At 42.9% G+C, this 17,206-nt stretch overlaps 1 protein-coding gene across 2 annotated transcripts in view; it reads left to right on the top strand.

Moving 5' to 3' along the window:
* KIRREL3 (kirre like nephrin family adhesion molecule 3) overlaps positions 1–17,206 on the top strand; it is a 1,173,775-nt gene that overhangs the window by 692,097 nt on the left and 464,472 nt on the right. For both annotated transcript variants that reach the window (XM_073657428.1, XM_073657427.1), the window contains exons 3-4: positions 4,988–5,137; positions 5,576–5,725. In XM_073657428.1, the coding sequence (XP_073513529.1) occupies positions 4,988–5,137; positions 5,576–5,725 (300 nt within the window). The remainder of the gene's footprint in view (positions 1–4,987; positions 5,138–5,575; positions 5,726–17,206) is intronic.

Raw genomic sequence — 17,206 nt, 5'->3', positions numbered from 1 at the left:
ATACACCGCTCCTTATAGCTGTGGCTTTATACACTGCTCCTTATAGTTGCGGCTTTATACACCGCTCCTTATAGCTGTGACTTTATACACTGCTCCTTATAGCTGTGGCTTTATACACCGCTCCTTATAGCTGTGGCTTTATACACTGCTCCTTATAGTTGTGGCTTTATACACCGCTCCTTATAGCTGTGGCTTTATACACCGCTCCTTATAGCTGTGGCTTTATACACTGCTCCTTATAGTTGCGGCTTTATACACCGCTCCTTATAGCTGTGGCTTTATACACTGCTCCTTATAGCTGTGGCTTTATACACCGCTCCTTATAGCTGTGACTTTATACACCGCTCCTTATAGCTGTGGCTTTATACACCGCTCCTTATAGCTGTGGCTTTATACACCAGTCCTTATAGTTGCGGCTTTATACACCGCTCCTTATAGATGTGGCTTTATACACTGCTCCTTATAGTTGCGGCTTTATACACTGCTCCTTATAGTTGCGGCTTTATACACTGCTCCTTATAGTTGCGGCTTTATACACCACTAACAGCAGCTCAGACGAGACAAATAATAATGAGCAGAAAATAGAATAAAATAAAAACCTGCAATCAGAAAATAAAGAAAGAGAGAAAACAAATGATCAGTACCTGAGTTTAATTACTAATAGAAATAACAGACAATGGTTTCCTTTCTGTATCTGAACTTTCCATGTGATATCGGGAATTTTCCATGTGATAGCGTGGGGGACTTTCCATGTTTTAACGGGGGACTTTCCATGTGATATCAAGGGATTTTGCATGTGATATCGGGGGGACTGTCCATGTGATATTGGGGGGACTGTCCATGTGATATTGGGGGGACTTTCCATGGGATAGCTGGGGGGACTTTCCATGTGATATCGAGGGGACTTTCCATGTGATATCGGGGGATTTTCCATGTGATAGCGGGGGACTTTCCATGTGATATCGGGGGGGACTTTCCATGTGATATCAGGGGATTTTCCATGTGATATCGGGGGGCTGTCCATGTGATAGTGGGGGGGACTTTCCATGTGATATCGGGGGATTTTCCATGTGATAGCTGGGGGGACTTTCCATGTGATATCGGGGGATTTTCCATGTGATAGCGGGGGACTTTCCATGTGATATCGGGGGGCTGTCCATGTGATAGCGGGGGGGTACTTTCCATGGGATATCGGGGGGCTGTCCATGTGATATCGGGGGATTTTCCATGTGATAGCGGGGGACTTTCCATGTGATATCGGGGGGGGACTTTCCATGTGATATCGGGGGATTTTCCATGTGATAGCGGGGGGACTTTCCATGTGATATCGGGGAATTTTCCATGTGATAGCGGGGGGACTTTCCATGGGATATCGAGGGGACTTTCCATGTGATATCGGGGGGCTGTCCATGTGATATTGGGGGGACTTTCCATGTGATATCGGGGGGACTTTCCATGTGATATCGGGGGACTTTCCATGTGATATCGGGGGACTTTCCATGTGATATCGGGGGGACTGTCCATGAGATATTGGGGAATTTTCCATGTGATATTGGGGGGACTTTTCATGTGATATTGGGGGGGTTGTCCATGTGATATTGGGGGGGCTTTCCATGTGATATTGGAGGGACTTTCCGTGTGATATCGGGGGGACTTTCCATGTGATATCAGGGGGACTGTCCATGAGATATCGGGGGATTTTCTATGTGATATTGGGGGGACTTTTCATGTGATATCGGGGGGGTTGTCCATGTGAAATTGGGGGGGGCTGTCCATGTGATATTGGGGGGACTTTCCATGTGATATCGGGGGGCTGTCCATGTGATATCGGGGGGACTTTCCATGTGATATCGGGGGACTTTCCATGTGATATCGGGGGACTTTCCATGTGATATCGGGGGGACTGTCCATGAGATATTGGGGAATTTTCCATGTGATATTGGGGGGACTTTTCATGTGATATTGGGGGGGTTGTCCATGTGATATTGGGGGGGCTTTCCATGTGATATTGGAGGGACTTTCCGTGTGATATCGGGGGGACTTTCCATGTGATATCAGGGGGACTGTCCATGAGATATCGGGGGATTTTCTATGTGATATTGGGGGGACTTTTCATGTGATATCGGGGGGGTTGTCCATGTGAAATTGGGGGGGCTGTCCATGTGATATTGGGGGGGCTTTCCATGTGATATCGGAGGGACATTCCATGTGATATTGGGGGGACTTTCCATGTGATATCGGGGGGACTGTCCATGTGATATTGGGGGACTTTCCATGTGATATTGGGGGCCTTTCATGTGATATTGGGGGCCTTTCCATGTGATATTGGGGGATTTTCCATGGGATATCGGGGGATTTTCCATGTGATATCGGGTGACTTTCCATTTGATAATGGGGGCACTTTCCATGTGATATCGGGAAGCGGACTTTCTATGTGATTCACATGTAAAGCGCTATGGAATAAATGGCGCTATAATAATAAATAATAATAATAAATAATAATATTGGGGTTGGACTTTCCATGTGATATCGTGGGGACTTTCCATGTGATTTCGGGGAGCGGACTCTCCATGTGATATCGGGGGGGACTTTCCATGTGATATCGGGGGCAGCTGCTGTGGATAGTTATGACACGAGGCGTGTAGCCGCAGTTGAATCGTCTCATCACACCGTCAGTTGCACAATCTGGTGAAAACGAACAATGGAACGTAAAAAAGGTCCATTCTACCACCGCTGGTGTAGTCGTTACTGGGACACATTCAGCAGCGCCTGTTTCTGGTGCACAGGACATCAGGCGGTATGTACGCCGGCTCTGCCAGGTTTCCCAGTCTCTTCCACATGGAGTCCAGGTTGGCGAAGGATCCTATTATTGGCCCCTTATTTTCTGAGATTTGGGGCTGATTTATTTATAACTTTCCCGGTTGCAGCGACGGTCACATTCTCCTGACATTTAGTCTTGATCACTGCACTGATGGGTTTTGTTTCCTCTTCCCCTGGGACGATCTGTCTCCTTTGAGAAGGTTATTTTTCAGTGCGGTATAAATGTGAGGTTGGAAGGTCTCCTGGATGATGATGAGAGCTGGGTGATTATTTCCTGCTAACGTCTTACCCGTGTCTGCTGTGCTGCAGCGTTTGCCCCTTCACAGATTCGCTATTATTGCTCATATGATCTCCAGACCAAATCATCCAATTGTTTAGTGTCTGATTTTGTTACTTATGGCTCTGCATCCATGCACATATGGCTGATTTATTGCCGAGTTTTGCATCATACGACGCCCAGCAAATTGTTTGCTTTTTGTTAACGGCTGCATGGTTCTGCAGAAACTGCCGGGCCATTAATAATAAGCAATTTGCAATGAATTTCTAACTATAAAGTTAAAAACTTTTATGAATCCGGCTTCTATGGGGCCGCACCAGGCCGCTGTGTTGTAGTCACGTGCCGACTTATTCATGCGACCCCCTCAGCGTTATAGCACATCCATAAATCTGACTACTCTGGGATTCAGACATTTTTTTTTGACAGCTGAATTATAGCTCTGAAATAGATGCACAAGCCGCAGAGACATTTTGTGGTTGTACAGGTTTTTGGAGAATTGCTGTGTAGCTTCAGTCTTAAGGCCCCGTCACACTTAGCGACACTGCAACGATCCCGACAACGATACGACCTGTCAGGGATCGTTGCTGCGTCGCTATGTGGTCGCTGGTGAGCTGTCAAACAGGCAGGCTCACCAACGATCAGGGGAGCAGCGACATCGTGGAAAGAATCTTTCCACGATGTCCTGCTCCTGGTTACCAGCCTGCTGAAGCAGGAGCAGGCTGGTAACCATGATAAACAACAGGTTACTAAGTGCGCGTGTGCCCCTACTAACCCGATGTTTACCATGGTTACCAGCCTGATCGCTGCTCCCGCTGGTCACACACAGCGATGTGTACTGACCAGCGGGAGGGCAACGACCAAAAAATGGTCCAGGACACTTTGCAGCAATCAGCGACCTCACAGCAGGGGCCTGATCGTTGCAAAATGTCACACATAGCGACATCGCTGGTGAGGTCACTGTTGCGTCACCAAAACCGTGACACAACAGCGATCTCGCTATGTGAGACGGGGGCTTTACACCTTGTTGAACCCCCTGTAGTAACGAAATCTTCTTACAGAATCTCAGGCTGGGGCTGCTCGGCGACTATGGCCACAACACGGGCCACGCTATCACACATTACTATACAATACAGGAATGTGCGTCTCGTCCGATATCCTGGACGTGGGATCATATCACAGGATCCCTTACATCTCTGGGTGATGATAGATTTGTTGACCGTTTCCTCCTCCGGATTAATCAATAATTGTGTGATTGTACGAGAGGCGTCTCGCATCTCACAGGACCATTTCTGCCTCTTGTTGTCCGTCGCCTCTTTGTCCAGGAGACGCCTCAATCAGAAGGTGAAGGGGACGTGGCCGGAGTGGAGCCCTCGAGGCGGACGCAATGCACAAACCTCGCGCCACAATCATCTCTTCCTAAGAAACAATCAATTCGCCAGTAATACTTCCAGTGCAAACATGTTATTAAGTTGTGCTCGGCGCTATTGTTCATTCGAGAGCTCGCAATTTAAATAAAGCCGAGATTATTATTATTTTATGAACTTGGGAAAGAAATGTTTCTGTTCTGAGCGATGCCGATGATCACGCTCGTTTTTTATGCAAAACAAAAAAAAAAGTCTGGCTGTTCTGTTCATTTTTAATTTATCAGTAGATTGTAGAAATTAAGCGGCTGATTCCTGAGCGGCGTCTCGTGTGGCAAAGAGCAGCGACATGGCTATCGGTGGTCGGGGTCCTCTCTGCCCCATAGAGGATAGCAGGGCTGGGGGGACACGTTTACTAATTGCACATTGGGGAAGCAATACCTCTACCAGTACCAAGATAATAATATTTGCATATGTGACCTTAAAAGACACCAACAATAATAACGATCTCGATCTGTTCTCTCCTCAGGTCAATCCTCTTCCTTCACCCAACAACCTCAGGACCAGGTGGTGGTGGCCGGCCGGCCGGTGAGCTTACCGTGTGCCATCCCCGGTTATCATGGCGTCGTACTCTGGATCAAAGATGGACTGGCGCTAGGGGTTGGAAGAGACCTTTCCGGTATGGGACGTCCATGATTTGTAATGTAGTGTGATTTCTATGGCCAATGGGCTTTTAGACACTTTTACAGCAGAGATTATTTATGCTTTAGGTTGTTACAATGTATCACAGCCACAATCCCAGTAGAACGAGAGAATGCAGTATGCCCCATAATGGTAAACCCCCAAACTGGGGTCTTCAGGAGGCCCCTGTAAGCATTAGAGCCCTACCCTGGAGTCTTGTACCGAGGGTCCCCCTAGTAGTGTTATTGTAAGGGGCCGAGCATGTTGCAAAGTCAGGCCAGTGGATCACCTAGTCCTGGCATAGGTCATCAACCAGAAGCAGGCGGCAGGGAAAGGACCTCCACAATGGTGGCTTATGGGGGAGATGTTGATGTGATTTGTCGTCATGTGTCTAATGGTAGAAATGATGGCTCCCTGCACCTTGTCTCTGGTTCAGGCTACCCCCGATACTCTGTGGAGGGCGATCACTCGTCCGGAGAACACCACTTAAAGATTCAGCGCGCGGAGCTCCAGGATGATGCCTTGTATGAATGTCAGGCTATACAAGCCGCCATCCGATCACGGCCGGCCCGGCTCACAGTCCTCGGTAAGTGACTTCCTTCTTACTGGAGAATCCATTTTCTTACAGGGATATCTTCTCTAAAGACAGGTCATGTAAGGGATAGTTTACTGCCCCTTTAATTGAGTCCTCCCTATATGACAGTTTCTTCCTTGCAGGATACAGTTTGTTCCATTTATAACAGATTGATGGAAATTGTCTCGACCATCCGCAAAAACCATCAGAAAATAGAGTCCTCCTGGAATGGGGCGTATAGGCCGGAGCTGTGATGAGCCGCCATTATTCTCATCATAAGCCGTTATTGTACAAGAGAATATAAGATGTCAGACTGTGTTAGTGGAGGACGTCTTCCTAAATATTATAATGGCGAGATAAACAAAAATATTCGCACTGCCCTGACCTTCACTTGAGTACTGCACGGCAGCCGGACAAGGTCAGTGTGACCTTCTTCAGCCGGCACAGGAATTAGGGGGCTGAAGATGCAGGAGACATTCAGACGTCACATCCTGACCTATCACCTTCACCCCTTAAAGATCATCACATTGACAGAACATAATGGCGTCTTACAGTTGTGCTATTGATAACATGTAACACTGCACAAGTGACATGTTGATGTGGTTCTCAGAGATCTCCGCCGATATGGGAGTGGTTGTGGAGGAGGGCGGCAGACTTCATGTCAGATCACTGCAGCGATCTTCTGTCCAGACCAAACAAGCCAATAGCAGATTACACTGATTGCATAGAGCACTTATTGAAGTCCATTATTTGTGGGATATAAGTGACGCCACCCAGGGCCGCCATGATACCACCTCTGTTATTACGACATGAGACAGTGGCCAAGAGCCTGAGATCAGACAAGCAAATACAAAAATGTCTTTCACGCGCGTAAATGGCCGTAATCTGCGGGATATTCACCGCCACTTACAGGACGCGGAATCGATACCCGCGATGAGACGAAATGTTTATCTCGGTGGAGAGGATGCAGATTCGTGACATCGCCGGTGACTAGAGCCGCCGCACCTCATTATGTAAATTGTGACTTTAAAGCCGGCGCCGCGTTAAGCCTAAAAAACTACCGTGATGAGTTGATAAGAGTTGGAAAGGAATTGATTGAGGCGCGATGATTGGGTGATTTCCGAGGCAGCGCAGCTCATTAGAGGTTTCAATACGCCGTGATGTTAATTAAACAGTTTGGAGAAAGTCAAACATGACGGATTCTCGGAGAAATGCTCGGTAAACATTTTTGGCTGAATCACTGGGGTTTTAAATGCGTCTGCAGATCAAAGCGGTGAGAGGTGGGAGGGGGAGGCGGCGCGGAGGAGACCCTGTATCCGCGGGCATCTTTTGGGGGCACAGATGTATCAGCAGCGTATGCAGCCCACCACGGGAGGCTCGCCAGGGGTCCGGCTCCTCAGGCCCACCTCTAATTAGTGCCAAGCGTCACACAAAATATCGTCTGCCTGGTGAGATTATACTTCCCTCCCGGGAGGTGCGGGCAGGTGAACGGGGGATGAACGGGGGATCTCCAAACCTGAATGATGAGGAAGATGGAGGAAATAATAAGAGAAAGGAAGAGAACCATATAAGAGAGAGAAAGATGGATGACGGACAGACGGGAGATAGAGGGATGGATGTCAGATAGATATAGGCAGAGAGATGGATAGATAATAGATAGATAGATAGATAGATAATAGATAGATAATAGATAGATGATAGATAATAGATAGATGATAGATAATAGATAGATGATAGATAATAGATAGATAGATAGATAATAGATAGATAGATAGATAATAGATATAAATAGATAATAGATAGATAATAGATAGATGATAGATAATAGATAGATGATAGATAATAGATAGATGATAGATAGATAGATAGATGATAGATAGATAATAGATAGATGATAGATAATAGATAGATGATAGACAGATAATAGATAGATAGATAATAGATAGATAGATAGATAGATAATAGATAGATAATAGATAGATAGATAATAGATAGATAATAGATAGATAGATAGATAATAGATAGATGATAGATAGATGATAGATAGATAATAGATAGATAATAGATAGATAGATAATAGATAGATAATAGATAGATAGATAATAGATAGATGATAGATAATAGATAGATAGATAATAGATAGATGATAGACAGATAATAGATAGATAGATAATAGATAGATAGATAGATAATAGATAGATAATAGATAGATAATAGATAGATAGATAGATAATAGATAGATGATAGATAGATAATAGATAGATGATAGATAATAGATAGATAATAGATAGATAATAGATAGATAATAGATAGATAGATAATAGATAGATAATAGATAGATAATAGATAGATAGATAATAGATAGATAATAGATAATAGATAGATAGATAATAGATAGATAATAGATAATAGATAGATAGATAGATAGATAATAGATAGATAATAGATAGATAGATAGATAATAGATAGATAATAGATAGATGATAGATAATTGATAGATAATAGATAGATAATAGATAGATGATAGATAGATAATAGATAGATAGATAATAGATAGATGATAGATAGATAATAGATAGATAGATAATAGATAGATAATAGATAGATAATAGATAGATGATAGATAATTGATAGATAATAGATAGATAATAGATAGATGATAGATAGATAATAGATAGATAGATAATAGATAGATGATAGATAATAGATAATAGATAGATGAGAGATAATAGATAGATAGATAATAGATAGATAATAGATAGATAATAGATAATAGATAGATGATAGATAGATAGATAGATAATAGATAGATAATAGATAGATAGATAATAGATAGATGATAGATAATAGATAATAGATAGATGAGAGATAATAGATAGATAATAGATAGATGATAGATAGATAATAGATAGATAGATAGATAATAGATAGATAGATAATAGATAGATGATAGATAATAGATAGATAGATAGATAATAGATAGATAATAGATAGATAGATAGATAATAGATAGATAGATAATAGATCGATGATAGATAATAGATAATACATAGATGAGAGATAATAGATAGATAGATAATAGATAGATAATAGATAGATAATAGATAATAGATAGATGATAGATAATAGATAGATAGATAGATAATAGATAGATAGATGATAGATAATAGATAATAGATAGATGATAGATAGATGATAGATAGATAGATAATAGATAGATAATAGATTGATAGATAATAGATAGATGATAGATAATAGATAATAGATAGATGATAGATAGATAATAGATAGATAATAGATAGATAATAGATAGATGATAGATAGATAATAGATAATAGATAGATAGATAATAGATAGATAATAGATAGATAATAGATAGATGATAGATAATAGATAGATAGATAATAGATAGATAATAGATATATAATAGATAGATGATAGATAGATAATAGATAGATAATAGATGGATAATAGATAGATGATAGATAATAGAGAGATAGATAATAGAGAGATAGGATATAGATAATAGATAGATAGATAATAGATAGATAATAGAGGGATAATAGATAGATGATAGATAATAGATAGATAATAGAGATAGATAGATAGATAATAGATAGATGATAGATAATAGATAGATAGATAGATGATAGATAGATAATAGATAGATGATAGATAATAGATAGATAATAGATAGATGATATATAGATAATAGATAGATAGATAATAGATAGATGATAGATAGATAATAGATAGATAATAGAGAGATAGATAGATAATAGATAGATAATAGATAGATAATAGATAGATGATAGATAGATAATAGAGAGATAGATAATAGATGGATAATAGATAGATAATAGATAGATAATAGATAGATAGATAATAGATAGATAATAGAGAGATAGATAATAGATGGATGATAGATAATAGATAGATGATAGATAGATGATAGATAGATAATAGATAGATAATAGATGATAGATAATAGATAGATAGATAGATGATAGATAGATGATAGATAGATGATAGATAGATAATAGATAATAGATAGATAATAGATGGATAATAGATAGATGATAGATAATAGATAGATAATAGAGATAGATAGATAGATAATAGATAGATGATAGATAATAGATAGATAGATAATAGATAGATAATAGATAGATGATAGATAATAGATAGATAATAGATAGATGATATATAGATAATAGATAGATAGATAATAGATAGATAATAGATAATAGATAGATGATAGATAGATAATAGATAGATAATAGAGAGATAGATAGATAATAGATAGATGATAGATAATAGATAGATAATAGATAGATGATATATAGATAATAGATAGATAGATAATAGATAGATAATAGATAATAGATAGATGATAGATAGATAATAGAGAGATAGATAATAGATGGATAATAGATAGATAATAGATAGATAATAGATAGATAGATAGATAATAGATAGATAATAGATAGATAATAGAGAGATAGATAATAGATGGATGATAGATAATAGATAGATAATAGATAGATAGATAGATAATAGATAGATAATAGAGAGATGATAGATAGATAATAGATGGATGATAGATAATAGATAGATAATAGATAGATGATAGATAGATAATAGATAGATAATAGATAGATAGATAGATGATAGATAGATAGATAGATAGTAGATGGATAATAGATGGATAGATAATGGATGGAGAGATGACAGATAGGTGACAGATGATACACTGGTTTCCCAGTGACGTCTTTCAGATTCGTGTTCAGATGACGTTTATGATGTCTGATTGTCGCGTCCTTCCACCCTCAGTCGGGCCGGTATATATCAGTATACAGCTAACAGACGTGTAAGGTGGCCCGGAGACCTCACTATCCTCTGACCCTTTTTTCCGGTGGGGTGTTACGGGGGATGTGTCCCATACATTACGGCACGTCCCCGATGGTCTTACATTCATCTCCCCTAGGCTAGTAGGTCTCTTCACTCGTACAGTCCTCCCACTGTCTTCTGCCCGGTGTGCGGCTGCTATGTGTCGTTCTCTGTCTCCGCCGTGTACCCGGTGCCGTTGTCCATACCATAAAGGGTTACTGCGGAGGTCAGGTGCGCCATAGTATCTGTAAATTGATGGCTGACCTCTGGAATCAGAGCCATGGTGGGAAAGCTTTGTACTCGCAGACAGTAAATCAATGCTACTTGTACAGAGACGACTACAATGGGTTGACAAGGGCAAGGCCGAGGTAAGTGCGCCGCTCCGTAGCTGATGGCACAAGGCTTCTCCGGCCTCAGGAATAATCACTCGTCTCTTGTACCTGGAGGCACCTGGGACCGGCTGCTTTCAAGAGCTGAAGATTACACTCACAATGATCAATCAATGGCAGCAGCACATCACCAGCGAAGGAGGTCCGGGGGGACGACGGCACTTATTAGGACGAGCAGAGCCAGGGAGAACCACTGCAGGGGGCATGAGATAGAAGATGGCGAGACCAGAGAGCAAGTGCAGTGAGGACTACATGATCAGGCCAAATATCACCGTCCGAGGGGCAGAGATACAGGGGCGGCCTGGGACATTAATGTGTCCCTCACATCATGGCACCTGACGACCCCACAGATCTTGTCTGCTCCTTAAAATCTCTACTGAGGTGGAGATCCAGGTCTGGGGGGTTATATATTGATGGTCTATCCTTAGGAGAGGTTATCAGGATCAGATCAGTGGGGGTCCGACACCCAGCACCCCCAATGATCAGCTGTATGTGACTCTGGCTGCCGGATGTACACAATGGACAGAACAGCGACAGCACAGCGCCATAACCTGCATTGTGGCCAATCTTCGTACTGCTGATCCCATTCACTGTCATAGGAGTGGAGCTGCAGTACCTAGAACAGCCACTAACAGTGTGCATCGTCTGGGGTTCTGGCTCCATACACTACAGATAACCAGCTTATTGGTGGGGGGGCTGAGAGTTGCAGTCATAGCACTAGACAAACCCTTTAAGGATAATGCTCCATCATTACACCTCTAAGAGCAGGGACTGCAGCTTAACTGCATTGTCTGTTGGAGTCAGAGGGATTCTGAAAGCAATATTCTTCCTCATCAAAAACTCAGGCTGCCGCATTGTCTTTCTCCATTCTTTATACTGCGGGTCTGATCCAGTAGGACATAGGTTAGATCAGTCACTGTAGCTCCGCTGCATCACCTGCTGAACTGTGAGGTTGACTGACATCAGAATATCTGTACTTTGCCTCTTCTGTATGCTTTATACTGCTGCTCATTTTCATTAGGGCACTCTGATAATTACTGACTAGTGACTCTCGCTTCCATGAGTCGCCTCTAAGAGTCAGAGGCTGCACCTGTTGTTCACAAAAGGCCTCCGGATAATATAAGTAATTCCCAGGTTTATGGGAATTCTGGGCGACAACCCGCTGAGTGCTGTACTACAGGACAGATTGGTTGTCGGTCCGCCTTCCTAGAGTGCAGCCGTGTGAGAATTGTGGGAGGAAAAGATGCTAATAATTGTGATGTTTAGATGAGCGCAGGAGGGGATATAAGCCAGGCACTGCCATCATGGATGATGTGACGATGTGGAGGAGAGCAGGCCTCTCACCTTGTTACCATGTGTCAGTGCCGCAGGCCCTTCACCTTGTTACCATGTGTCATTACAGCAGGCTCTTCACCTTGTTACCATGTGTCAGTGCCGCAGACCCTTCACCTTGTTACCATGTGTCAGTGCTGCAGACCCTTCACCTTGTTACCATGTGTCAGTGCAGCCATCGTCTGGTGCAGGCTCTTCTTTCCCGCAGAGTCAGGGCAGAGCTCATGCATTTCTCAGCCGCTAGAAGGTGATGTTCTGCAGAAGAAACATTTATGTTCTGTCCCTTAGCAAAAGACAAGCGGAATTGCTTTACTTACACACGTATTAGGCCTCTTTTCGCCGAGGTGCGTCCTCTGAACTCTGCTGCCAGCTTTCATTTACCGCTGATCATCTCGTGTCCTGCAAAGTTGTGCGCTCAGGAAATTTATCCACAACAGAGTTCCCAGATGGAAGCGGAGACATGAAAGAGCCAGAGTCCTAGAGCCACACTCACCGTATCACAGGATGACAGATCGCCCCATCTACAGGAACACAGAACCAACCTGTGAGATCACAGCGCTGCAGATGAAGCTTCTGGACTTGCCCAGCAGGAAAAGGCTGAAACGCGTGGGCTCGAGAAATTGTGAGAAAGACAAAATTGAAATTAAAACAATTTTTCAGATTTAATTAGATTCTTTTCTAGGAGCCTTGTAGACAGCGGATGCAGCGTGGTTTCTGAGCACGGGGTCACAGCATGAATTCAGTTGGTTACATTCCAGTATAAGGGGGGGGGGCAGTAACTGCTTATCCTGAGCCGCTGATGCATGAGAAGAATACAACAGCTCTAGTAAGGACTGACACAAACTGCAGATGTAAGGGGGAGCGTCACATTACATCAGTCTGCAATGCACGGCTACCGGGCAGAAATACTGAGCCGACAGATTGCGCTTAGCCCCTTTGTGACCAAGCCCAATTTTTGAAATCCGACGTGTGTCACTCTATGTGGTAGTAACTCTGGAGCTTCCACATCTCTCAGGGAGTCTGAGATTGGGCTTTTCATGACACATTACACTTTATGTTATTGGTAAATTTAAGTCAATAAGTTTTATGCTTATATAAAACATCAGAAAATATCAGAAATTTTGAGGAAAATGTAGAAAAATTAGCAATCTTCAAAGTTTGAGCATTTAAACCAGATTTGAACACCCTGAAACCAGATCATCTCCCACGCCAGTATGTTAATAACTCACAGTTCTCATATTTCTGCTTCTTGTTTTGTTAGGGTGTGAGAAGGGTTAAAGGTTTAACAACAAAATTTCATTTTTTTCCAAGGAAAATTACAAATTGTATTTTTTAGGGGCCTAATGGTGACTTTGAGGGGCCGATATATTGGAAACCCGAAAAGTGAGACCATTTTAAGAACTGTAAGTCTCAAAGTACTAAAAACTGCATGCGGGAGGATTAACCCTTCCAGTGCTTCTGAGGAATGATTGGAATGAAAAATTACATTTTTCTCAACTGAAATGTTGCTAACATCCTAACAGACCACCTACGCTGCAGACCCTGTGGTCGTCACCTGACCTCAGGTTGCCATGGCAGCCATCTGTACCTCGCAATTGCAGGGGCCAGTTGGGTTAAAAAAGTAGCCCCCCACAATTGGTACTAACACTGATTGTGGCTGAAGCAGCGGGATGTCAGCTGTAGTGCACACTTTTGCCCTTCGGGGGGCGCTAACCTCTTATTCCTCAGGTTGGCAAAATGACATATTGGCCATCACTGAGGAGTATTCTCATAACTGAAAGTTATGTGCTATCTATAGGGTCGGGAGTAACCTCTTGATTGCTGGGATCACCAGTGATTTTGAGAACGGGGCCTGGATCCTGTCCTTGCAGCCCTGTCTTGAATGTAGTGTCGGTACTCCATTCATTGTCTATGGGACTGTTAGAGATAACAAGAGCTATTCTCGGATTTCTTCATCAGACGTATAAGCAGTGGCTGGTGCGGAGGCCGAGTGTCGTCCTCTCAAGGCGAGGCTCTCCAGAACCTCCTCTAGGAATCTCTGGGGATCCCAACAATTGGCCCCACAGCGACAACGAATCATGCCCTATACTAGGGACAGGAGTGACTTTCATTTGTGAGAATACGCATTGAAGTGGCACAAAAAAGCTTAAATGCCATGTCCAGACCCAGCCCTGACTGCGCCTCCCCGGGGAGCGGCGCACAAGCCAACAATGTAGCGTAATTGGCCCTTCTCCATGGATCCAGGCGAGTGGATATCTGCCTGTGTACTGACTACTTATCTGTTAGCTCGTTATTACTCCTTAGTTATTAAAACTGGCACCACCCCTCCCCCGCTCGGTATTTCATGTCTGGGTGGCAATGCCCTGTCAGTGTCCCTGGCGCTGCCCCCTGTAGGTTGAGCCTTGCAGTCCTGGGAGCTGCGGATTGCAGAGCGTCGGCCGCCTACGTCTCTGCTGTAGGTATATTTAGTATTCTGCGCTTGATATAATTCATAAATGAATTTTTACGCACATTTAATTGAGACGGTTAACTATTTGGAGAGTAAAATGGAGAGGGGCGTCTGTAGTCGGCGGTAAATGTCTCATTAGTGATGACACGTTCTCCGTGGAGAGCTGTCGGGGATGGAGGCTGGAGTGAGACGCGCTGATTGTGACGGATGGGCATTTTCTGCATGGTTAGAGACGCCGACTGTCAATCACTTAAATTTCATTTGGCGGAGAGGTAAAAGGTGAAACGGAATAAGGTGCGAGTGACGCAGGAGTCTGCAGGCTGCTCAGCTGTCTGTGCACCGGGGATGGCACAGCCACCATTAATACAATATGGCTGCCGTGATAAAAAGCAGCGCCATACCTGTCCACAGGCTGATGGTGGCACTGTGACTCACTCTCATTCACGTTAGTGGAGCTGAGCTGTAATACAAGACACGACCATGGACACGGATGGCGCTGTTCCTCAAAAAAAAGCAGCCATGTTTTTCTAATTCTGTACAACCGCTTTAAGTCATTGATGCTGACTGCGCTGTTGCGTTGTGCAATACCTCTGTTTATTGATAAATCTCACCGCCTGTGGAAAACCAGCAGACTGGCCACGTGCAGGATGGTCCCACATGAAGGGGTTAACCCTTATACACAGGAGAAAGGTTTGATTAAAACATCCAATAATTTGGAAACTCATAAAATACAGAATTTTGGCTTCTGGGTGGTGACCTCCATACACGTCCTCTGCTGATCACCTGTGGTTTCAGGGTGGTGACCTCCATTCACGTCCTCTGCAGGTCACCTGTGGTCCCTGTGGTTTCTGGGTAGTGACCTCCATACACGTCCTCTGCTGATCACCTGTGATTTCTGGGTGGTGACCTCCATACACGTCCTCTGCTGATCACCTGTGATTTCTGGGTGGTGACCTCCATACACTTCCTCTGTAGAATCATAGAATCATAGAATGGTAGAGTTGGAAGGGACCTCCTGGGTCATCTGGTCCAACCCCCTGCTCAAAGCAGGATTCACTAGATCATCTCAGACAGATGTCTGTCCAGCCTCTGTTTGAAGACGTCCATTGAAGGGGAACTCACCACCTCTCGTGGCCGCCTGTTCCACTCATTGATCTCCTCACTGTCATACAGTGTCTCCTAATATCTAATCTGTGTCTCCTCCCATTTAGTTTCATCCCATTGCTTCTAGTCTTTCCTTGTGCAAATGAGAATAATGATGATCCTTCTACAATGTGACAGCCCTTGACATATTTGTAGACAGCTATTAAGTCTCCTCTCAGTCTTCTTTTTTGCAAGCTAAACATTCTCAGATCCTGTAACCGTTCCTCATAGGACATGGTTTGCAGACCAGTCACCATTCTGGTCGCTCTTCTCTGAACTTGCTCCAGTTTGTCTATGTCTTTTTTAAAATGTGGTGCCCAAAACTGTACACAGTATTCCAGATGAGGTCTGACCAAAGAGGAGTAAAGACCGATAATGACTTCACGTGATCTAGACTGTATGCTTCTGTTAATACATCCCAGAATTGTATTTGCCTTTTTTGCTGCTGCATCACACTGTTGACTCATGTTCAGTCTATGATCTATTAGTATACCTAAGTCTTTTTCACATGTACTGTTGCTTAGCTCTATTCCTCCCATTCTGTATATGCTTTTTTCATTTTTATTGCCCAGATGTAGTACTTTGCATTTTTCCCTGTTAAAAACCATTCTGTTGGTTGCTGCCCACTGCTCCAGTTTATTTAGGTCTTTTTGAATCCTCTCTCTCTCTTCTCTAGTATTAGCTATCCCTCCTAGCTTTGTGTCATCAGCAAATTTAATCAGTTTACCCTCAATTCCTTCATCTAAATCATTGATAAAGATGTTGAACAATACAGGTCCCAGGACGGAGCCCTGTGGTACCCCACTTGAGACATTCATCCAGCTGGATGTGAAGCCATTTACAACCACCCTTTGAGTCCGATCACTAAGCCAGTTATGAATCCACCTAACAGTTGCCTGGTCCATTGCATACTTGGTCATTTTTTCAATAAGGATGGTGTGAGGTACTTTGTCAAATGCTTTGCTGAAGTCAAGATATACTATATCTACAGCACTTCCCTGATCCACCCAGTCAGTGATTCTGTCATAGAAGGAAATTAAGTTAGTCTGACATGACTTGTTAGTTACAAACCCATGCTGACTCTGGTTAATCACTTCATTCTTATCCATGTACTTACATACATGTTGTTTAATAATTTGTTCAAAGATCTTTCCTGGTATAGAAGTCAGACTCACCGGCCTATAGTTCCCTGGGTCCACCTTCTTCCCCTTTTTGAAGATAGGAACAACATTTGCTCTTCTCCAGTCTTCTGGGACTTCTCCTGTTCTCCAAGAATTTTCAAAGATTATG

Source organism: Phyllobates terribilis, unplaced genomic scaffold (genome assembly GCF_046119375.1).
Source record: "Phyllobates terribilis strain yellow unplaced genomic scaffold, ASM4611937v1 Scaffold_12__6_contigs__length_324123572, whole genome shotgun sequence".
Lineage (NCBI taxonomy): Eukaryota > Metazoa > Chordata > Amphibia > Anura > Dendrobatidae > Phyllobates > Phyllobates terribilis.
Note: the sequence above shows the minus strand (reverse complement) of the source record. Positions and strands in the feature narration are given on the sequence as shown.